We start from the raw sequence: 24345 nt of genomic DNA, 5'->3' as shown, positions 1-24345 counted from the left end.
ACACATAGTATTGTCCATCCCCTATGAAGTCATTCACCACCATCTGCTTTCAATTTGTTTATAATAGTGGCTGGACCCTCTATCCCAGTGTCCAATTACCTCTAGGCGCCACTCTGTCTGACATGTATGTTTGTAATAGAATTGTCAGACCATATGTCTAGTGTCCAATTGCTTTTAGGCGCCACTCTGTCTGACATGTATGTCAGCACAATGGAGAATCTACAAGGGTCAGAGGGTCAGAACGTCCCTTAGTAGACCTCCATCACCACGGTCCCATGACCCATGTTAACATGTGGTTCGTTACTTTAATGTTCAGCTATCTTTTATATTTATATGTTATCCATGTATCTTATGTTACCACTACACTACTACACCATCTGCTAATCTTTGGTTTCCTGTATTTACCAGAATGGCAAATGCACTCACATCTGCTCTCTTATACTACCTTCCAGTATACTCCTGTCTACTGTCCAACAGTGTGATATCTACCCACATATGTCACCTACTCCTACACCAGCAGAATAAACAGTTTCTGTTTAATAATCACAATACCTCTACCATTACAGTAATGCTTTTAACGTGATCTATCAAACAAAGAACACCAATATATTGTCTAATAAGCCTACAGTAAATCAATTCCTATGGTGCATCATTATTTACTTAAATTAGCTTGAAAGGCAATCAAATGTTGTATTAACCAATTGAAGACTCGACATAATTTGAAGTAGTTTTGAAGAGTCCAGGGGGAGACCTCACTTTTGAAACTCTGTAGGAGATATTCAGAGGGAAATTGCCTGCAGGTGTGCATGGGATGTAAAATGGTAATTGGGACGGAAAGACACAAAGGACTGTTTGGGTGCTGCGCTCATGAAAGGGCCGTTCACTGATTGAGCAGCCGCATGCACCAAGAAGCAGTTCTAAAACTAAGCAGGGCAATTACTGAAGATTGAGAATGGTAGGGTGAGGGGGCACACAATTTGTCCTCTTCTTCCACAGCACCCCAATGGGAGACAATGAGACAAAGCAGTTCACAAAATGGGTCTGGTTGTTTAAAGAGCAAGCCCATTTGAAATAAAGAGCAAGCCCCTTTGCTCGTAGCGACCGTATTCAGCTCAGACACAATAACATCCTTCTACAGTACAATGTTTGCATAATGTCAGCTGTAAAAATGTAATACATCTCATACATGTTGGATGAGCTTTTTATCAAACCACAAAATAGTCTAATACTAGTATTTACATTGTGTTTATTGATCTGGCAGCCCAACTGAAACAGTTCAAACATTAGCTAGCCATATTTGTCAAATATCTACTTTCTACTTATTTCTCTATTGAATGGAATTGCAAAGGAACTATGGTAAGTGGTTATACATTGCCACCTAGTGTACAACTGTATGAATTACAATTAGACTCAAGAGGTAGTATCAACGCTGCTTTCTTCCAATCCATATTTTATAGCAGATCTGAGTCAATGTTAGTGTCTGAAACAAAACGAAGATTTCTGGTAGAACACAGCCCTCTTTGATTATGTATATATTCACACAGCGATGAGATTAAAGCCTTCAGGGGCTAACACCAAACCTCCTTTAAATGAGTCAGTCAGATTCAGGGGTAGATAAGGTACATGTTTATCTTTATTACAAGTCAAAAACAAAAAGAAGAAATGTTTTGCCAGCCATTTAAAGGTTGTTCCATTTAGGCTGTGTATGAAAGGGTAGAGGAGTAGTAATGAGGTCTTCATGTCTGAAGCATTGTGTCCATATAAGTGTCCATATCACAGCCTAATGGCAGAATGACCAGAGCCATCAGCTTGGGTCTGTGTAGAGACGTTTCCCCCTGCACTCTCCTCTCTCAGGGCCCTGGCTTGGCTCAGAGTCCTGGCCCTCCAGCGAAGATGAGCTCCAGAGCTGACTGAATGTCCCCGTCTGTAGCCTGCAGCGCCCGTAACATCAGCTCCTCATCCTGGATCCCCATGTCTCTCAGCTGCTGCAGCTGGGACTGCCAACGCCCCTATAAGACAGTAGAACAAAGCTAGCCTTAAAACTACTGGCAAACAGACCAAAACACACAGTCAGAGACGTTGAAGTTTAGGCCGTCATTACTCCAGCTAGAGAGAGACCAAATAGAAGCGCAGCGAGTGCCATTGCTCCAGGCAGTATGATTAACAGCACAGCTTCTATCCACAGTGTTGTCCTTTAAAGGTCGAGACCTGTGGATCTGGTCTGTCCTCGCGGCTCCTGTAGCACAGTGAGAGGAGAGGGAATGAGAGAGTAGAGGAGAGGGGGAAAGGAGAAGAGACTGACCTGCAGAGAGGACATGCCGGACATGCTGGAGGCCTGCAGAGCCTGCTGCAGTGCCTGGCTGAAAAGGTCATTGCTGACAGGAGTCCCTGCTGGCGTGGGAGGCACTCCAGATGAGGGGTCCTGCTGCAACACAGAACAAAGGGCACGCAGCTAGAAGCGAAAGTGTCTGTTCTGTGTCACTGGTAGAGGAGTGTGTTTGTGTGTGTTGAGGGAGGATTATGGGCCATTCTTTACCTGAGCCCCTGCAGTGGGAGTAACAGCACTGCTCTCAGGAGTACTGGCCAGGGCCAGGGCAGTGGCCAGCTCACTCTGTGTTATGGGTCGAGGGCCTGTAGCTCCACTATGGCCAAGGGACACAGGCCGCATTCCTGCTGGGCCCCCGGTTCGGTTGGATGGGCCTGCCGGATTTCCCTAGTTACACACATAGCAATGGTGTTAGCTATACTCCATCTATATTTACATTTTAATCTCAATCCAGCTAGATTGACTCACCGATTGGAAATCTTCATCATCATCAGACATGCCCTCAAACATAAACCCTCCTGCAGACAAGACAAAGCAAATGTCATACATGTTCCAGTCTTTGTGATGGTGAGTGACAGACCGATGTGGCCATTACTTGGTCGTGTCCAGTAGGGACTAAACGTTTTGAAAAATAAGAAACAGATAGGTGCTACCTGAACCTTGTGCAATAAGATCAGAGATTTTTGTTTTCCGTTGCAAACCATTCTTTTACGGTCTGCTCTATTGAACACAACCCTGTAGTGTTCACCAGTGTGATACTCACCTGGCATGTCACTGTAGGAGCTGGAGGAGACGTTGCGGGAGGAGCCGGCGCTGGACTGAGCAGGCATGCTGCCAGCCACTGAGTGGAGGACCAGGATGATGGCATTGACCAAGGCTGGGTGAGAACTGATCAACCTGCAAGGCAAAACATTCAATACTTTTGTATTATGCCTAATGTCACAAATCCACAGTATAGTTACTCATTCACAACATGGTATGACAAAGTCATTCTACAGTATATGGAACAAAAACACTTACACATCCAGCATGTTCGGGTCTGTGAATTGCACAAATAGATCTTTGTCTTGGAGCACTCCTGCAAGATTCAGAAGAATAGCATTGTAAGACATAACCTCCTTGGTGACATGGTTAGGATGATGTCACGTCATAACGGGCAGGGCTAATCAGTACTTGCCTAGCGCTACCGGGTCAGATCTCAGCCCTGGCGTGGCCACAATGATCTGATCTAGAGACTCCTTATTAGTCAGCATCTTAAACACCTGGGGAAGCAAATTAAGTTATATACAGTGGGGTCCGAAATGATTGACACCCTTGATAAATAAGAGCAATAATGACCGTATAAAGTAAATAATTCAAATACTGAGCTATATTGTATGCTAAATAAAAATGGTGAAATTCTATTGTTTTATACTAATACAATTGCCTAGATAAATATATTCTTATTTAACAAGTAACAATCATGAATAATGATGAGTGAGATTTACAGAGGATCAAAGATCTTACCCCCAAGACATGCTAACCTCCCCTGTTATTGGTAATGGTGAGAGGTTAGCATGTTTTGGAGGTAGGATCTTTGACCCTATGCAACTTTCTCACTCATAACTATTCACAATTCATTCAGGATTATCCGTAATCACGATATATTCTATTCTTATTTACAATAAAAAAGTGACTCCATAATGACACAATACATTATTTCCCATTCATTGCAATTGGGCACAAAATAATCTAAAACACAACCAAAACAAACTGCAAATGCATCCAACACGTTTGTATAGTCACAAGCTTGATGTAGTCATTGCGAGCTAGGAATATGGGACCAAATACCACACCTTTGACTACTTTATTTATAATAATTTTTAGGGGTGTCAATAATTTTGAACACTACCTTTTGAGAAAAAAGTATTACTAATTCAACAAACTATCTTTCTCTGACCAATTGTATTAGTATAAAATAATATAACTGTCCCATTCTTTTGAGCATAACATATAGCTCAGTATATCAGTATCTGGTGTGACCACCATTTACCACATGCAGCGTAACACAGAGTTGATCCGGCTGTTGATTGTGGCCTGTGGAATGTTGTCTCACTCCTCTTCAATGATTGTGCGAAGTTGCTGGATATTGGCGGGAACTGGAACACACTGTCTTACACGTCGATCGAGAGTATCCCAAACATGCTCAATGGGTGACATGTCTGGTGAGTATGCAAGGTGAATATGCAGACCACGAAAGAACTGGGACATTTTCAGCTTCCAGGAATTGTGTACAGATCCTTGCGACATGGGGCAGTGCATTATCCTGCTGAAACATGAGGTGATGACGGCTGAATGGCAGGACAATGGGCCTCAGGATCTCGTCACGCTATCTCTGTGCATTCAAATTGCAATCGATAAAATACAATTGTGTTTGTTGTCCGTAGCGAATGCCTGCCCATACCATAACCCAACGCCACCATGGGGCACTCTGTTCACAACGTTGACATCAGCAAACTGCTCGCCCACATAATGTCATACACGTGGTATGCGGTTGTGAGGCCAGTTGGACATATTGCCAAATTTTCTAAAATGACATTGGAGGCAGCTTAGGGTAGAGAAATCAACATTAAATTATCTGGCAACAGTTCTGGTGGACATTCCTGCAGTCAGTATGCCAATTGCATGCCCCCTCAAAACAGAGACATCTGTCAGATTGGGTTGTGTGACAAAACTGCACATTTTGGAGTGGCCATTTATTGTCCCCAGAACAAGGTGCACGTGTGTAATGATCATGCTGTTTAATCAGCTTCTTGACATGCCACACCTGTCAGGTGGATGGATTATCTTTGCAAAGGAGAAAAGCTCACTAACAGTGATGTAAACAAATTTGATCACAACATTTGAGGAATAAGCTTTTTGTGCGTATGGAACATTTCTGGGATCTTTTATTTCAGCTCATGAAACATGGGACCAACACTTTACATGTTGTGTTTATATTTTTGTTCAGTGTATTTTACAAATTCACCATTGCTCATCTTTATCAAGGTTGTCAACCGTTTTGGACCCCACTGTAACTGAAATAATAGGATTTCTGATAAATACATCTGTCTACATTTTCATTCTCAACCCCATAACAATGTTATTACCGAGTCTCTGTAGGTGGAGTTGGAGTGGAGGGCTGCCTGCAGCACACGGAACTCCCTGGCTGCAGTCGTCCTGTTCACTGGCTCTACAGACAAGGGGAGAAAGACAGGAGAGATAAATTACTATGGTTCTTTATAGAAGTAACCTTATAAATGGAAATGTCTAGTGACATGGCGCTTCTAAGAGGGTTAGAGTTAGTCTGCCAAAACCCACCTGGATTGATTTCTGGTTCAGGCCAGGTCCTTTTGAGGATGTGCAGGGTGGATCCAGGCTGGATCCCACATGAGTCTAAAGTCAGGTCGTCCTTCAACTTGCGACCACAGTGTACCAGCTCTGACATATGAAATTAAAAAAACTTTAGACAAAAATCATAAATAAGGTACAGAAGTTGGCTAAGTTAGTTCACATTTGAGTTGTTCACTTATGCAATGCAAACCTATGAGTTCGGGGTCCGGTAGGGAATCAGGAAGCTGTGCTGCAACGAGCTGTTTCAGAGTAGAGACTCGGTAGCCGCCGGGAGACACGTCTCCAGGCATCGTCTCAGGGAAGTGGAAGGTGGATTTGGGCTGATCCACCAGCTTCAATGACAGGTGCCACTCCGACATCATGAGTTGTTTCTAGACAGGAACAAGTTACAACGACAATCTACATTGGTAACATAGTGAAGTCAGCACCACATTCACGAATCTAAAACTAGCTAAAGTTAGGAAAAGTAATGTCTAATCTTCTGATATGCACAGCTAACGTTACCGTTCGCTATTAGCCATTAAGCTAGCACGCTAGCTATCGCTTCTATAATGCCACTAACATTAGGCATGAACATTTTTAGCAAGTAAAGACCGTTTGGATGACGTTTTCAAAAAGAACATTCGTATGGCAGTCACTAAAACCTATTACATCCACGAATGGATTTACATGAAACTCATTGCAAAATTGTACTGCAGACTCACGATTTGCTTTGTTGACACGATCTGCTTCCGTGTTATTCACGTGGTCCACAATCACGCTGACCAAAGCGGAAGTAATGGAATATACATGATGGCAACAATGTATTTTTTATTTTATTGAACCTTTATTTAACTAGGCAAGTCAGTTAAGAACAAATTCTTATTTACAATAACGGCCTCCTGCGGGGACGGGCTTGAGATTTAAAATAAAAAATAAATACAATATAAAGATAGGACAAAACACACATCACAACAAGAGAGACAACACAACACTATATAAAGAGAGACCTAAGACAACAACATAGCAAGGCAGCAACACATGACAACACAGCATGGTAGCAACACAACATAACAACAACATGGTAGCAACCCAACATGGTAGGAGCACAAAACATACACACATTATTGGGCACAGACAACAGCACAAAGGGCAATAAGGTAGAGATAACAATACATCACACAAAGCAGCCACAACTGTCAACTGACCATGATTGAGTCTTTGAATGAAGAGATTGAGATAAAACCGCCTAGTTTGAGTGTTTGTTGCAGCTCGTTTGTTGTTGCAGCTTGTTTGTTGCAGCGCGACCCAGGGATGTGTGTGCTTTGGGGACCTTTAACAGAATGTGACTGGCAGAACGGGTGTTGTATGTGGAGGATGAAGGCTACAGCATATCTCAGATATGGGGGAGTGAGGCCTAAGAGGGTTATATAAATAAGCATCAACCAGTGTGTCTTGCGACAGGTATACAGAGATGACCAGTTTACAGAGGAGTATAGAGTGCAGTGATGTGTCCTATAAGGAGCATTGGTGGCAAATCTGATGGCGAATGTATAGTTTATTTGCTATCACAGTCCTTTCTGAAGCAAAATGCAACAACTGCAATGTAGATGTAGCAAATCTAACTTACTATACCTTTTCTACAGCAATTTCAAGACCCTCCACACCCCTTGTTGCACATTAGGTCAGTTATTGGGTAAAGACCAATAACTGCAAAGCCTACTTTCCAATGACATTATCAAATTATTTTAACCCTCAAACTTCCAACATATTTTACATGATTATTACCAGCTGGAGTCATTTTGCCCCCAAGATGAAACAAAAAACGGAATGATTTTTAGGCTTTTATCAAAACATAATTTGAAATAAAAATGTTTCTTGTTGTTGTTAGGAAATAACAATTAAATGTGATATTGAAAACGAAAGTAACAATTTGTAAGGTGATGGACTCTAAGGTCTTGTCAGGAGGGTGCGAAGCATCGGGAGTCAGACAGGATTCAGATGCAAGATTGTGTTATTCATTTAGGTGCAGAAGGGTTCATTATTTGGATCCAGCATAATTTCTCACACAGCTGAGTTCAGCAGAGCCCATCAAATCAAAATCAAATCATATCAAATTTTATTGGTCACATACACATATTTAGCAGATGTTATTGCGGGTGTAGCGAAATGACATCCTTTGAAGTGATAGTGTCTAATGTGTTCTTGGAGTATCAGAACGTAATAACAAAAGAGGAGCTGTCGAGGAGAAAAGCAGGAAACCTTAATGTCTTAAAATACCCAGATGACTTTTCCTGCTGAATGCATTGGCTCAGGATGTTCTTTCCAACACAGCTATCCAGCCTTCATGTCTGGGACAAAGAGTGAATATTATAGCAGTGTAAAACCAGCTCTCTTTGTTTTAGTGACATTTATTGCAAACGTCCAGTTCAACAATGGCATCTAGTTCATACAACACTATTGCCTGTCCAGTTTGTTATTTTCATCAAAGCATATGACCCTTCATCAGACAAAAATGTGTAATCAAGGTATTACACGTATTACTATTAGCCTTAGTATATTCAGAACGATATAGTTGTGTATGAAGAATTTGAGATGTACAAAATATTATAGAATATGAAAATTGACGAGCACCACAGGTGTTTAATATACCGCATGCTTGCCTTCAACTTAAAGGGTTAAATAAAGGTTAAATAATAAAACATTTAAATAAAGGGTTAACATTAACCAGTGGTGGGTGTCGGGGGGGCAAACACTTTTCTCGTACGCGTGACATCATACTGGACAAAGCACCGTATGGGAGTGGTTTCTTAGAATCGAATGAATCCTGCTGAATGTAAGGTTTTTCAATTCCTGTAGCCGAACTATTACTTTCTCAAGTCAAACGGGTTGAACTATTAGCGCTTATTTTGTATAAGAAAGCACTGCCGCTGGATGGTTGGTGATTCATAAGTTGCATTCCCCTAACATGGTAAGTTTTCACATTATTTTTTATCTACATTAGTCAAAGAAAATTAAGTAAAACGTGGTGTAACCATGTAATAAAGCGTCGTTTCGATTTTCTGTTGATTTTGAGAATGAGCCACGAACATTTCGTTGTGCTTGCAGATGTAAGCAACAGCTGGAGTGAATGAAGCAGAAACGCCGCATGATTGGATATATGGCTACTACTGCATCTTATTCGAACAAAAGACAATAGACTCGTTTAAGAAACTCATTAACAATTAATACACTGTTAAGTAACTTTGATTTAAGTCTCAGTAAGTTAATGTCACAATGGCGGTGTTGTACTGTATATCACATTTGACCAAAGCACTTGCCTAGATCTCTTCTTAAATGAAACAGACAAATTCAGGTAGGTTTATCCCCATTTCGTTCTGCTTGCTTCCATTTAAGAAATGTTTTTCAACGTAATTGGTGGAATGAGTACACCTCTCATCACCCGCACACACAGTTCACTTTCATAGCAGCCACATACAAACAGCATCATTACTGTTCATTGTATAATTCCTTCTCGCATCTACACACTCTCCTCCTCTCATCTTTTCCCTTCGCTTGTGGACTTCAGTGCACAACACAACAGCTGTCTGTGACCAGGCAAACCATAACCGCTAACCGCTACACAGCCTACGTCGTTGTCACCATATTAGCTAACATCATAGTCAACATAGCTACTAGTAAACCCGCTACAATCATGCAGTACATTGTACAGTCAGCAAGCAATTTAGCAGTTACACCAGCGTGCCCTGGTGGCAATAAATGAATAAAACCGAAAGCATACCTTGACTTGGAAGAGGTCCAGTGTTGGATAGCCATAGCTAGCTAGGTAACATAAATAGCATTCCTATGTTAGAGCCATGTGTTTGAGTAGGCTAAACTAGCTAGCTGCATTAGCTAGCTAAGTAAGTGAAAGTGAAGGTGAAAAAAGATAACGAAATATAGCTATCTCTTTCTGATGCTCTTTCTTAATTTTTGAAAAAATTAATTTGGTCAAAACTGTTCAACTATTGTCTTTATCGCTCTCTTTGAGTCAACTATTTTTTTCACTGCAGTGCTAGCTAGCGGTAGCTTATGATTTCAGTACTTGATTCATTTTCTGATCCTTTGATTGAGTGGACAACAGGTCAGTTCATGCTGCAAGAGCTCTGATAGGTTGAAGGACATCCTCCGCAAGTTGTCATAATTACTGTGTACTGTAAGTCTATGGAAGGTGGTGAGAACCTTAAGCCTTCTAGGTTTTGTACTGAAGTCAATCTACCCAGAGTAGAGGGAAATAGCTGTCCTACGGCTACACCATGGTGCTACCCCTGAGAGTGCTGTTGAGGCTATTGTAGACCTTCATTGCAAAACAGTGTGTTTTTTTATCAGTTATTTGATAACTTGAATATATTTCGTATAGTTGTATCTAAAAATAAGAACTTTTTAATGTTTCACTATTTTTATTTATCTGAAATTCACTGAGTAGGATGGACCTCCCCTTCCTCCTCTGAGGAGCACCCACTGCTCCAAACTTAATTATAGACTGTAAAGCTTGAAACTGGCGCCGGAAGAAATGGCAGCAGTTTTACGGGCGCCCAACCAATTGTGCTATTATGTGTTTTTTCCCCGCGTAATTTGTAACTTATTTTGTACATAATGTTTCTGCAACCGTATCTTACGGCAAAAAAAGAGCTTCTGGATATCAGGACAGCGATCACTCACCTCGGATTAGACAAAGATTTTTCTACAACAAGGACGACGCACAAGACATTCTCCAAACACACCACAGGACCGACATCCCTGTTATTTGCAAGAGGAAGCGATGCAGGTACAGAGGACAGAGAGCCGGTTGCCTGGTCAGGACCCGGAGAAGGCGACTGGGAAAGCTGCCGTTACCGTAAATACTACTCACCAACGTGCAATCATTGGACAATAAATTAGACGAGGTACAATCACGAATATCCTACCAACGGGACATCAAAAACTATAATTTCATATGTTTCACGGAATCGTGGCTGAATGACGACATGGATATTCAGCTAGCGGGATACACGCTGCACCGGCAAGATAGAACAGCACACTCCGGTAAGACGAGGGGGGGGCGGTCTGTGCATATTTGTAAACAACAGCTGGTGCACAAAATCTAAGGAAGTCTCTAGATTTTGCTCGCCTGAAGTAGAGTATATTGTGATAAATTGCAGGCCACACTACTTGCCTAGAGAGTTTACAGCTATACTTTTCGTGGCTGTTTATTTACCACCACAGACAGATGCTGGCACTAAGACCGCACTCAGTCAGCTGTATAAGGAAATAAGTAAACAGAAAACCACTCACCCAGAGGCGGCGCTCGTAGTGGCCGGAGACTTTAATGCAGGGAAACTTAAATCAGTTCTACCAAATTTCTATCAACATGTTAAATGTGCAACCAGAGGGAAGAAAATTCTAGATCACCTGTACTCCACACACAGAGACGCGTACAAAGCTCTCCCTCGCCCTCCATTTGGTAAATCCGACCACAGCTCTATCCTCCTGATTCCTGCTTACAAGCAAAAATTGAAGCAGGAAGCACCAGTGACTCGGTCTATAAAAAAGTGGTCAGATGAAGCAGATGCTAAACTACAGGACTGTTTTGCTATCACAGACTGGAACATGTTATGGGATTCTTCCGATGGCATTGAGGAGTACACCACATCAGTCACTGGCTTTATCAATAAGTGCATCGAGTGACTGTACGTACATACCCCAACCAGAAGTCATGGATTACAGGCAACATTCACACTGAGCTAAAGGGTAGAGCTGCCGCTTTCAAGGTGCGGGACTCTAACCCGGAAGCTTACAAGAAATCCTGCTATGCCTTGCGACGAACCATCAAACAGGCAAAGTGTCAATACAGGGCTAAGATTGAATCATACTACACCGGCTCCGACGCTCATCTTATGTGGCAGGGCTTGCAAACTATTACAGACTACAAAGGGAAGCACAGCTGCGAGCTGCCCAGTGACACGAGCCTACCAGACGAGCTAAATCACTTCTATGCTCGCTTCGAGACAAGCAACACTGAGGCATGCATGAGAGCATCAGCTGTTCCGTACGGCTGTGTGATCGCGCTCTCCGTAGCCGACGTGAGTAAAACCTTTAAACAGGTCAACATACACAAGGCTGCGGGGCCAGACGGATTACCAGGACGTGTGCTCCGGGCATGTGCTGACCAACTGGCAGGTGTCTTCACTGACATTTTCAACATGTCCCTGATTGAGTCTGTAATACCAACATGTTTCAAGCAGATCACCATAGTCCCTGTGCCCAAGAACACAAAGGCAACCTGCCTAAGTGACTACAGACCCGTAGCACTCACGTCCGTAGCCATGAAGTGCTTTGAAAGGTTGGTAATGGCTCACATCAACACCATTATCCCAGAAACCCTAGACCCACTCCAATTTGCATACCGCCCAAACAGATCCACAGATGATGCAATCTCTATTGCACTCCACACTGCACTTTCCCACCTGGACAAAAGGAACACTTATGTGAGAATGCTATTCATTGACTACAGCTCAGCGTTCAACACCATAATACCCTCAAAGCTCATCACTAAGCTAAGGATCCTGGGACTAAACACCTCCCTCTGCAACTGGATCCTGGACTTCCTGACGGGCCGCCCCCAGGTGCTGAGTGTAGGTAGCAACACATCTGCCACACTGATCCTCAACACTGGAGCTCCACAGGGGTGTGTGCTCAGTCCCCTCTTGTACTCCCTGTTCACCCACGACTGCATGGCCAGGCACGACTCCAACACCATCATTAAGTTTGCAGACGATACAACAGTGGTAGGCCTGATCACAGACAACGACGAGACAGCCTATAGGGAGGTCAGAGACCTGGCCGTGTGGTGCCAGAATAACAACCTATCCCTCAACGTAACCAAGACTAAGGAGATGATTGTGGACTACAGGAAAAGGAGGACCGAGCACGCCCCCATTCTCATCGACGGGGCTGTAGTGGAGCAGGTTGAGAGCTTCAAGTTCCTCTGTGTCCACATCAACAACAAACTATAATGGTCCAAACATACCAATACAGTCGTGTAGAGGGCACGACAAATCCTATTCCCCCTCAGGAAACTAAAAAGATTTGGCATGGGTCCTGAGATCCTCAAAAGGTTCTACAGCTGCACCATCGAGAGCATCCTGACTGGTTGCATCACTGCCTGGTATGGCAACTGCTCGGCCTCCGACCGCAAGGCACTACAAAGGTTAGTGCGAATGGCCCAGTACATCACTGGGGCCAAGCTTCCTACCATCCAGGACCTCTATACCAGGTGGTGTCAGAGGAAGGCCCTAAAAATTGTCAAAGACTCCAGCCACCCTAGTCATAGACTGTTCTCTCTGCTACCGCACGGCAAGTGGTACCGGAGCGCCAAGTCTATGTCCAAGAGGCTTCTAAATAGCTTCTACCCCCAAGCCATAAGACTCCTGAACATTTAGTCGAATGGCTAAATTTGGCAAATTTATTTGCATTGCCCCCCGCCCCCCTCTTTACACCACTGCTACTCTGTTGTCATCTATGCATAGTCACTTTAATAACTCTACCTACTAGGGATGAAACGTTTACCGGTTTCACGATAAACCGCAGTAAAATTCCCAGCGATTAGTATTACCGTTTCAAATTTTAAAAATAGTTTTGTGTGAAAACACAGCAGAAGGCATTGACAGTGCTCGGGAGTTTTTTCAGCCTTCTAAGAGGACCAAATCGGAAGTGGGGTCGTATTTTGGGTTTTACAAGACTGCTGAGGGAAACTTAATTGAAGATGGTCACCCTGTCTGCAGAACATGCAAAAACAAATCACTGGGGCAACACTTCAAATCTCTTGAGTCAGCTTTGTGACCACCACGCACTACTTTATAGTGAATGCAAGGTAAGTTAACTTTTAGCTCAATGCATGATGGGGGGACTTCGAAATGGGGGAAAATGTCATGGTTTGTCTGTCTAACTTGATAATAGCTTGTTAATAATGTAAACTGAAGCTTTCAGTGTTACCTACTCTTGTAAAAACACTACACGTTATTATGCTGATGTATGCGTCGTGTGTCTGTGGACTCTTCGCCCATTGCACACGATAACACGTTATGTAGTTTAGTCACCCTAGCAAAATATTATGTTAAATTAAAATCCGGCAGTCGTCGACTTGGTTGTAAAAGGGTTCCAACAGGAGAAACACTATAAACAAGACTCCTGTATTTATGTCAATTGTTCGGCTCATTGCAATTATCACTGTCTTCATTTGTATTTATGCATGGGGTCATTGCATATACTCAATGCAACACAGAAGATAGACTGTGTGTGTGTGTGTAAGTGAATAATTAGAATTATAATGTAACAACACTAATAATAATAATACATTTTCTATTCCCTTGTTTACAGAGTGGGCGTGCAGCAGGCAAACCCAGTGATGCTACTGGTCCCTCCTCATCTACAGTTGTGACACAGACACTCGATCAAACATTTAAAAGGCAGGCTGCTTATGCACCCACATCAAAAAATGCTCAAGACTTCACTGCAGCCCTTTCATATTACATTGCAAAGGACATGATGCCATTTCAAATTGTTTAGAGGCCTGGCTTTCTGAGGCTGATGAAGGTTGCCGTGCCTCACTACAAAGTGAGTGCTGCTCATTTTATTTGCTGTTTGTTTATTTGATTTGCTTACTTAAGGTTGTGTTCATTTAAAGCTGCACTAGGGAAACTTATACCTCTCATGGCCACATGGTGCCATCTTTAATGTTTATGTTATTATTTTAGTGTTTATGCACACAAAAAAGTGCATAGTGCTGCTAATTTTATTTGTTGTTTGTTGGATTTCAATATAAAACTTGGTGAAATGATTTCAGTGTGGGTATCAGTACTTTTTGAAAATTTCCAGCACGTTTTAACAACACCTTGATAATACTGATAACCCTGATAATTTTGGTCACTATAATCGTGATATGAAATTTTCATACCGTTTCATCTCTACTACCTACATGTACATATTACCTCGACTAACCGGTGCCACCGCACATTGACTCTGTATCGGTACCCCCTGTATATAGTCTCGCTATTGTTATTTTACTGCTGCTCTTTAATTACTTGTTACTTTTATCTCTTATTCTTATCTGTATTTATCTGAAACTGCATTGTTGGTTGGGCGCTCGTAAGTAAGCATTTCACTGTAAGGTGAATACCTGTTGTATTCGGAGCATGTGACTAATAACATTTGATTTGATTTGACATCTGTGCCCAGTGGGTGGTTGGAACTTGGAACACATAGCAGCATTACCCAGAGATGGGAGGGGGAAAATGTTCAAGCCCAGGGCAACATAGGGCAAACAACCTGGGTGATTATAAAGTATGATAAGGTCTTCTAGAACAGAGGTTCCTAAACTGTGGGGCGTTTAATGAACTTAGTCCGTTTTTCAACTTACTCCTGATAGCTTTAATAGTAGAATGCACAAGGTGCAATTTCTAAATTGGGTAGTGCATCATCAGTTCCTCTTATCATGTCAGTCATTGCAGACCTGAGAGAGCTATTTATGACTTGTTAGAAATGTCCAGATCAACTAGGGGTGTTCCCCCATTCTGGAAGGGGGGTCTGCCTGAGTGAAAAGGTTTGGGAACCCCTGTTCTAGAATATGACAGGTAACCACCACCAAGAATAACACAATCTGCCTGGATGTCTAGGACTTTCAGTGACTCCCAAACAATGACATACTGTACCTACCCTATCATTCATTTCCCTGTAGCAACAATTTGGACTTTTACTTTGTCACTTTTTCCCCACTTAGAATCGGTTTTATCAAATAAAAGTTAATTCACCAAGCCGATGTAATGTCATTGTTGTTTTACAGAGGGTTACAATGCTATTATAATTTCTTTACCCATATCTCAATGTCTCAACTTTTATATAAGGCTTTGCTTTATATTTCTCCTTGAGGTTAGAGTTATCATCAGACCAGTGGTTCAATGCTGCGTTAGAGGACGGGGCTTCAGAACCACTGGTCTGATGATGTCTATCATCTGACTGTCAGAGCAGAGCAGCTGGGCTTTCTTGGCAGGTACAGCATCCTGGAGGGATACGATAGTCTTTGATACTAAGCTGGCTAGAGAGGAAACTATAACCGACGTTGGGGAAAGACAAGAGAAATACTTGATACTTAAAATGGAGGGAAAAGTATGAGCAATATCAGACTTTTCCAGCAAACACCTTAAGTTTAGGTAATACCATTTGTGTACGTGATACCACAACCTATAAATCCACAACAAATGTAAATGGATCTGCTGAGTGAAGATAGAGTACAGATTTATTGCACTCATTAGTGTGCTGAAATAATTCCTGCCTTTTGCATGTCTCAGGCTGCAGGTGTGGTCAAATGAGTTTGATCTGACCTCTGACATTAAGCTGGCCAAAATAAGCTGGGTAGCGCAGGGCGTGAGGAAAAGGGGGATTTACCAGTCCTGGTGTAGAAGGTAGACAGGGGGAAGGGAAATAACGTTGAGTAATTCAATACAAAAAATGGGAATGCCAGACAGCCTCGACAGACAGTGGCTTTCACACTGCGTACCAGTAATGTGTCAGGAAATCTGACTTGTGACTATGAAAAGCTCTTAGGTATGTCATCTGTTTGTCGTAATGTTTTCTATGCATGCCATTAATGTATGTTATGACACATACAATGCATCAGCCTTGCCATGAATAACTTGAAGCCAGTGATCAGGACACATATTTCTAGATAGTGAGCTCCCTAGTCCTATCGTGCTAAATGAATTATGGGCTGGCTGCTGCTGCCTTGCTGGACAGCTGTCCAGAGCAGAGAGAGACAGACAGATAGACTGACAGCCAGGGTCCAGGGTCCAGGGAACAGTCCTATTATGGAAGTAGCTTTGTGTGGAAGTTACCTTTCTACCCACATCCTTTCTTTCTGCTGAGCTCATCTGGACACTTCATGGAAAGTCTTTCATCATAGGTTTTCATCTAAGCCAAGGAATTAAGCTTGTGACCATAGCAGTGTTGATGTGAATCGGAACATTTGGCAATGCACAAACCTGGATAGTTGTAAACTGTTTGTAATTCATTTATTACAAACGCATTTAGCTCTCTAACTGTAAGAAGTAGGCTATGTTTACATAGGTTATGATTGAGTATTTGGTGTGGATTTGTTTTGTTCTATCTCAGTAGCGTTGTTAATAGCAGTACAAACCGAAGTGAGTGTCAGAGGCTTCTACTTTTCATCTTTGTGGACAGACACATCTGGTCACCATAGGTGAAGACTGCATTAACCATACCTCTTAGTGTACTTTTGTGCTGTCTGCTTATGTTGTAGCCTGCCTACCCACAAGCCACCTGATACCATGCCGTCATGTTGAACCCAGTTGACATTACCCCTTATAGTCCTTATTCTCCCCTCACAGCCTCTCTCTCTCTCTCTGGGGGTTGTCAGCAGGGTATGCTAGCTGTGTCAGGATTCAGGAAGGGAGGGAGAATAGCGGGCAGGAGAGGGCATGAGTGTTGAGGGAGAATACAGTACAGGATATACTGTATGCCAAAGGGAAATGAGGAGTCAATAACAGAGCGGAAACAGATCTCTGTTTACCTGGCACAATATGCAATAGAATAACTATACACATAATTCAATTATATGTAGACAGTATCCTTTTAATCATAATCAGTATTGTCCAGTCTGTAAGGTCTGTGCTATTATAGTATACTGGATAGTTTTAGTATTTCATTTTTGATATTGCATGTACTTTCAGGGGCTTTATAGGAGTATTTCACTAGTTGGTCAGTGTCCACCCCTCCCGTCTATGTACAGTATCCCCAAAAGGTTATATTCACATGATTGTTGTGCCCCTGCTGTCATTTTATAGTGTTTATTCTCATTTTCCTTACCCAATTTTATGTGGGTCATTGTTAGTGCACACACACACACACACAATCCAGGGTTTCCGTTATGAAAACGTGGCCCCGGACATTTGACCTGCAGCATTTTAATTTACTGGACATTTGAGACATTTACCTGACCCATGTGGATTGGGTGCGCAACCTGATTAGGGCGTCCACTCCCGGTGCTCAGAATGACACAAATCACAGTTAGATTACGGAATTTAATCTTAACAGAACATGCAAGTCGAGGATGCAATGACGTGTGTCCTTCTTTCCGCACACTTTGAAGATGTTAGAATTACTGTCCACAGGTACTTTTCCTCAGCCAACAACACGAGTAACGAACCGCCAAATCCCAAGCCTATGCATACACGGCGCGTGAGTTTCAAGTTTGGGGAAGCATATTTTCACCATAAAACTGCACCTTTATATCAAAGCATTCCATGCATCATTGCATTTGCAAACTTATATAAGATATCTTACTATATTTGAAATGTGATGAGTAGATTGGATAGTCATAATTTAGGCTAATAATATAATTTAAATCCCTGTTTGCAAAAAAGACCGGTCAATCATGGCTGAGCGCGTATAGCGTAGAGCCTTGGGCTATAGGGTATATCCGATACGTTTCTTATTTCATTGCATGGAAAAAAACATGTTATGCATTTGTTATGCACTTTAAAGGATATGACTGGAGACATTAGCAGAATCTTTTTTAATACGACAAATGACAGGGTAGCCTACTCTGCTGACACTGACAAACAGATCAATAAAAGTCACGTTGTCCATATAATGGGCCTATGAGAATCGGAGACACAAATAGAATATGACGTCCATCTAATGTTAACTATGGGATCAGTGTCCCTATACCGGGACGGTTGAGCTAACGTGCGCTAATGTGATTAGCATGACGTTGTAAGTAACAAAAAATTATATGGGCAGAAAGCTTAAATTCTAGTTAATCTAACTGCACTGTCCATTTTACAGTAGCTATTACAGTGAAAAAATACCATGCTATTGTTTGAGGAAAGTGCACAATAACAACAAACTTTTATCACGGCAACATTCACCTCTGAAGGTAAATAATGTACTTACATTCAGTAATCTTGCTCTGATTTTTCATCCATAAGGTCCCAGAGATAAAATGTACTGTAGTTTTGTTTGATAAAATCAAGTTTTATATTCAAATGTAGGAACTGGGTTCTACAGTTTGAACCCCTGCTGTCTCTGGCTCCAGGAAGAGTAGCTGCTGCTTTTGCAACAGCTAATGGGGTTCCTAATAAAATAGCAAATACTAAATATACCCACTCTGCCCGGCCATCTAGATGTGTGAAAGTAAGTGAACTGTATAAGCTAATGATCCATCATGTATGACATTCCTGGGAGTGTGTAAACTTAAATGTTGTATTACCATATCATCAATTGACCAATTCGGCACATTTGGCAGACTTGATACAAAATATTGTCCAGTATTGCAATGCTTCACTGGATCATTCTGAAACTTTGCACGCACAGCTCCTAAACTGCAATATTATATGATAGCCTTTCGCTTGCATTTCAAAGTTGATGAAATAAAAAAATATATATTTTTCGGCTTTTCAATTTTTTTTAAGGCCTAAAGCCAGCTATTACTGGCTAACGGAAACCCTGACACACACACACACACACACACACACACACACACACACACACACACACACACACACACACACACACACACACACACACACACACACACACACACACACACACACACACACACACACACACACACACACACACACAGTCTCTCTGCCGTCTCCCACCAATAGAGTGGTGGAAGACAGGAGACAGTTTTGTGTGGTAGGAGTCAGTAGAGTTCTAATGTTTTCCCACTGGTGGGCGTCCTGAAGCCACTAGACGAGTAACTCGGCTGTTTCCTGTCAGAATGGAAGTTCCCTTCACTCAGCTCTAATGACCTGAAAGAAATGCCTAGTACTGTGTACGGCTCTCTTACTCTCTCTCTCTCTCTTCCCTATTTCTCTCCCTATCTCTCTCTCCCTCTCTATCAATTCCATTTCAATTTCAATTTATGGGCTTTATTGGCATGGGAAACATATGTTAACATTGCCAAAGCAAGTGAAGTAGATAATAAACAAAAGTGAAATAAACAATACAAATTAACAGTAAACATTACACTCACAAAAGTTCAAAAGAATAAACACATTTCAAATGTCATATTATGTCCAAATAGTTCAAGTTCAAAAGAGAAAATAAATAAACATAAATATGGGTTGTATTTACAATGATGTTTGTTCTTCAATGGTTGCACTTTTCTTGTGGCAACAGGTCACAATCCAGCTCTCTCTCTCTTTCTCTCTCTCTCTCCCTCACTCTCCTCTCTCTATTTTATTTCTCTTTCTCTCTCTCTTTCCCTCTCTCTTGCAGGATTTCCCACAGCTGGTTTAATGTTGACATTTGATTTAGTTGACATGGGCGGTAGCTGTTTGCACTCCCCTGTCTTTCTTTTGATGATTTCTTGTCTGAAATGTTATATTTAAATTAATTGGGCCAGAGTGAATCAGATCATGTCTCTGTGTTTGTTTCCACAGTGCTGTGTCTGACGAGGCTGACCCGCGCTACCGAGACCCCCAGGAAGACCATGCTGTCCCTCCTGCTGCCCACTCTGCTTGCTGTGCAAGCTCTCGGTGGGTGGTGTCCCCCTGTCCCCCTCCCCAGCCCGCCATTACCCAGAGATCAAAGCTACCACCAAGTGTAATTCCACCGCCATCTAAACAATACGCCCAACAGGGGTTTTAGTCATTCCCTTCAAATAAATTACAAGGAAGACAAAACAACAGCTCAAATGAATATCCTTAACAGTGCAAAAAAGTAAAGACAATGAAAACCTTACAGAATGGGAACATTTGGAACGTTATGACTTAACAGACGGAAAGTTAGATTTGGACAGGAAAATTGGTTGGGTTTGTCCTTCTCTAGCCAGAGCTGGAATGGAGCCCTGGGGGAGTTAGTATGGTGAGGTCCTGCCTGAGAAGAGACTTGCAAAGAGTGTAGTTTTTCTCCAGTGAGTCAGAGAGTGTGGTGGGGGAGTCAGCCTCTCATGTTCCAGTAAGGGGGAGTTGTGGTTGGTGTAGCCTGGGCACTAGGCAGCAGGGTTGTTGTAGTGCTCAGGGCAGTGTGCTGGAGTCAGCAGTCAGACAGAGACTCTGAGAGTGAGAGAGCTAGGAGCAGGGCTTCATTAGGGCCTAGTACTGTTCCAGCTTAATGGGTCTCTGGCCTGCTCATTACTGGCTGTGGTGGCTGTCTCGGCCCTCTCACTGGGAGGGAGGGAGGCGTCTCGGACAGATTCTGTGTATCTCTTTAAGTTGTAGTTAATAATGTTTTTGCCTCACAAACTATATGATTGTCCTTTATTTACTTACTGGAATTTACTGTTGAATTAAGGATTTACAGTATTAGGTAACGCTGTACAGCGTGTTTTAGTTCATACACTAAGTCATGTGCTTTGAAAGTCTGTCGATAGAGACAGGCTGTCATGTGGAAATAGTGAGTGGGTGTGCACGTGTGTATGTGCTGGTGTGTGTGTGTCTGTATCTGTGTGTGAGACCTGGGGTCCTCTGGGCCTGTTGTCTCCAGTAGGTCTCTGATTAGGATTATAGGCCCTTGCTAATCCCACTTGTCTTCTACAGTGTCTCTCTTCTACTCCGCCATTAAATAACCGTATCAGTGTCACTCCTGTGCTGCACCATTAAATACCCCTATCTCCACACAGGATTACACTCTGAGGCTGCCACATTGCCGCTGCACTCTCCCAAGACAACCTCTAGTTGAGTACAGAGGTAGAGTCCCCGTCTAAGCTGTTGGTGTGTAACATTGTCTTGGTGCGTAAAATAAGAAAATGTTGCTTAGCACAGCTGTTGTCAGTTCTTCTGCAGAGGGACTCGTCCCCAATGGAATTGTTGCTTAATGTGGCGGTGACAGGTTTCTTTGTTTCAGTATACATATACACTGAGTATACATGACATAAACTGACCAGGTGAAAGCTATGATCCCTTATTGATGTCACTTCTAAATCCACTTCAATCAGTGTAGATGAAGGGGAGGAGACTGATTAAAGTAGGACTTTTAAGCCTTGAGACAATTGAGACATAGATTGTGTATGTGTGCCATTCAGAGGGTGAATGGGCAAGACACAAAATGTAAGTGCCTTTGAACGGGATATGGTAGTAGGTGCCAGGCGCACCGGTTTGGGTCAAGAACTGCAACGCTGCTGGGTTTCCTGTGTATCAAGAATGGTCCACCACCCAAAGGACATCCAGCCAACTTGACACAACTGTGGGAAGCATTGGAGTCAACATGGGCCAGCATCCCTGTGGAGCACTTTGGACACCTTGTAGAGTCAATGCCCCAACGATTTGAGAAACAAGGTGTTCCTAATGTTTGCTATACTTAGTGTACTTTTAATGCAAATCAAATCAAATTTTATTGGTCACATACACATGGTTAGCAGATGGTATTGCGAGTGTAGCGAAATGTTTATGCTTCTAGATCCGACAGTGCAGCAGTGTCTAACAGGTAATATCTAGCAGTGACAGAGCTGCTAAGATGCAATAGATAGTATAGAATAGATAGTGAAGGATACAGTATACTGTATAGACATATGAGATCAGTAATGCGAGATATGTAAACATTCTTAAAGTGGCAAGTGTTCCATTTATTAAAGTGGCCAATGATATCAAGTCTGTAGGTAGGCAGCCGCCTCTCTGTGCTAGTGGTGGGCGGTGCAGTTGCCGTACCAGGCGGTGAAACAGTCCGACAGGATGCTCTAAATTGGGCACCTGTAAAACTTAGTGAGGGTTTTCGGTGACAGCCACATTTTTGCAGCCTCAGGAGGTTGAAGAGGCGCTGTTGCGCCTTCTTCACCACACTGTCTGTGTGCATGGACCGTTTCAGTTTGTCGGTGATATATACACAGAGGAACTTAAAACTTTCCACCTCCACTGCTGTCCCGTCGATGTGGATGAGGGGTGCTCCCTTTGCTGTTTCCTGAAGTCCACGATCATCTCTTTTGTTTTGCTGACATTGAGTGAGAGGTTATTTTCCTGAGCCACACTCTAAGGGTCCTCACCTCCTACCTGTAGGCTGTCTCGTCATTTTTGGTTATCAAGCCTACCACTGTCATCTGCAAACTTGATGATTGAGTTGGAGGCCGTTAATAACCCTGAATTGCACTAGACTAGAAGCAGTACTCTCAGTGGGCAAGCACTGGCACCAGCACCGCTACAGTAAGTAGGCCTAGTATCCAGGCTCCGTAAGCAGCATTAGCAGCTGAGAGGCAGTAGAGCCAGTAGTGTAAAGCAGAAGCATTAACAGGATGCTGTCTGGCTAATTGCTTGTTGTCATGCTCTCTGTTCTGTCAGCACTGCCACCAGCCTGCCAGGCCTCTGCCATTTGCTGCTGCTTGCGCCCACCTGCCCGCTCTTAGCATCTCCACGTTAAAAGGGAAATTGTAGTCGTGCAAATGCAAAAATGGCAAGCTGACCTGGATTCAGTTTTAATGACGAGAGCTGGGAGGTAGTTCTAATTAATTAGCATAATTGAATAGATCACATCTAGTGTGGCAGTCAGAGAGCGGCAGACGTTATGGCAAGGCCTTGAAGCGTGTAAATAGCCTGCTCACGCCCGCATCTCTGGTGTACCCTTTGAGGTCTGCTAACTAGGAATGCCCTCTCCCTGTCCTCCTTTTCTCTTCACAGCAATTGATTCTGTAGAGAGGGGACTCTTTGGCCCGCGCAGAAATTCAATTTCGGGTTATTACCCCGTATCAGTGATGTTCTTGCTAATTTGATTGTGGCCAGTGAAGTATCCTTTTAAAAACAATCGAGGACAGGCTCGACAAAGATTGCTTCCGCTGCGATGCATACATAATGCCCAGTCAGTCTACTAGCAGGTTGGCTACTGCACTGAGCTGCTGGCCCCTCCCTCTCTCTCCCCGCTCACTCTGCACTGTAGCCTAGCCATTTAAACAGAGTGCATTACCCATCAAGCACCTCATGATTATTTGAACAAGTCCTAAAAAAGCTATCTTGTGGGATCGCTTAAACATTGATGCGCGTAACGTGCCGAGATTGCAGTTCTGCGTGGTGAGCGCTGAGCGGGGCCTGGGGGCTGCTGGGGCCTGGAGCCAAATATCTTTGTGTTTAGTGGGCTGTGATGAACAGGATGAATGACCCACCACCACAGCTCTGATCTGTGCCTGTAAAGCAGCATCATTGCTTGGTGCTGAGTAAGAAGCTTCCCTGCCTGACACACAGAGAGAGGAGACACTTACCTACAGGTTGTTACCACAGTTACCGGGTGCTTCTATGGTTACAGGGCCCTGAGTGAGGTCACTGTGTCTCAGGAGAGGCGGGGTCAGGTGTTTCCATGGTTACAGTGCCCTGAGTGAGGTCACTGTGTCTCGGGAGAGGCGGGGTCAGGTGTTGCCATGGTTACAGTGCCCTGAGTGAGGTCACTGTGTCTCAGGAGAGGCGGGGTCAGGTGTTTCCATGGTTACAGTGCCCTGAGTGAGGTCACTGTGTCTCGGGAGAGGCGGGGTCAGGTGTTGCCATGGTTACAGGGCCCTGAGTGAGGTCACAATGTCTCAGGAGGAGACAGGCTCAGGTTAACATCCAGACACACAGCCCCAGCCACTGAGCCTTTAACCTCTTAACCCCCTGCATTAATGTAGACATCCACTGCTCCCCGACCCCTTCATAAGGCAGAACAAAATTGCA

At 43.1% G+C, this 24345-nt stretch overlaps 2 protein-coding genes across 6 annotated transcripts in view; one reads left to right on the top strand and one right to left on the bottom strand.

Annotated features, from left to right (window-relative positions):
- Positions 1 to 1611: 1611 nt before the first annotated feature.
- LOC139575983 (ubiquitin-like protein 7) lies at positions 1612 to 6463 on the bottom strand. 4 transcript variants are annotated; one of them, XM_071401519.1, is made up of 11 exons: positions 6403 to 6463; positions 5889 to 6069; positions 5666 to 5785; positions 5455 to 5537; positions 3504 to 3588; positions 3347 to 3404; positions 3090 to 3223; positions 2795 to 2844; positions 2537 to 2713; positions 2303 to 2425; positions 1612 to 2009 (listed from the first exon to the last, which is right to left on the bottom strand). In XM_071401519.1, exons 2-11 carry the CDS (start codon positions 6058 to 6060, stop codon positions 1869 to 1871), a joined length of 1143 nt encoding a protein of 380 aa, XP_071257620.1. In that variant the 5' UTR covers positions 6061 to 6069; positions 6403 to 6463; the 3' UTR covers positions 1612 to 1868. The 4 variants fall into 4 exon arrangements, with proteins under 4 accessions (XP_071257620.1, XP_071257622.1, XP_071257621.1 ...); XM_071401521.1 differs by having other exon boundaries at positions 2303 to 2422; XM_071401520.1 differs by lacking the exon at positions 6403 to 6463 and adding an exon at positions 6293 to 6401.
- Positions 6464 to 8420: 1957 nt separating this feature from the next.
- Positions 8421 to 24345, top strand: part of LOC139576013 (CD276 antigen-like) — an 89445-nt gene continuing 73520 nt past the window's right edge. For both annotated transcript variants that reach the window (XM_071401598.1, XM_071401597.1), the window contains exons 1-2: positions 8421 to 8648; positions 20161 to 20256. In XM_071401598.1, coding sequence (XP_071257699.1) covers positions 20211 to 20256 — 46 coding nt within the window. In that variant the 5' untranslated portion in view covers positions 8421 to 8648; positions 20161 to 20210. The remainder of the gene's footprint in view (positions 8649 to 20160; positions 20257 to 24345) is intronic.

The sequence above is a fragment of the Salvelinus alpinus genome, chromosome 5, assembly GCF_045679555.1.
Source record: "Salvelinus alpinus chromosome 5, SLU_Salpinus.1, whole genome shotgun sequence".
Taxonomy (NCBI): domain Eukaryota; kingdom Metazoa; phylum Chordata; class Actinopteri; order Salmoniformes; family Salmonidae; genus Salvelinus; species Salvelinus alpinus.
This window is presented reverse-complemented; position numbering and strand designations above follow the sequence as displayed.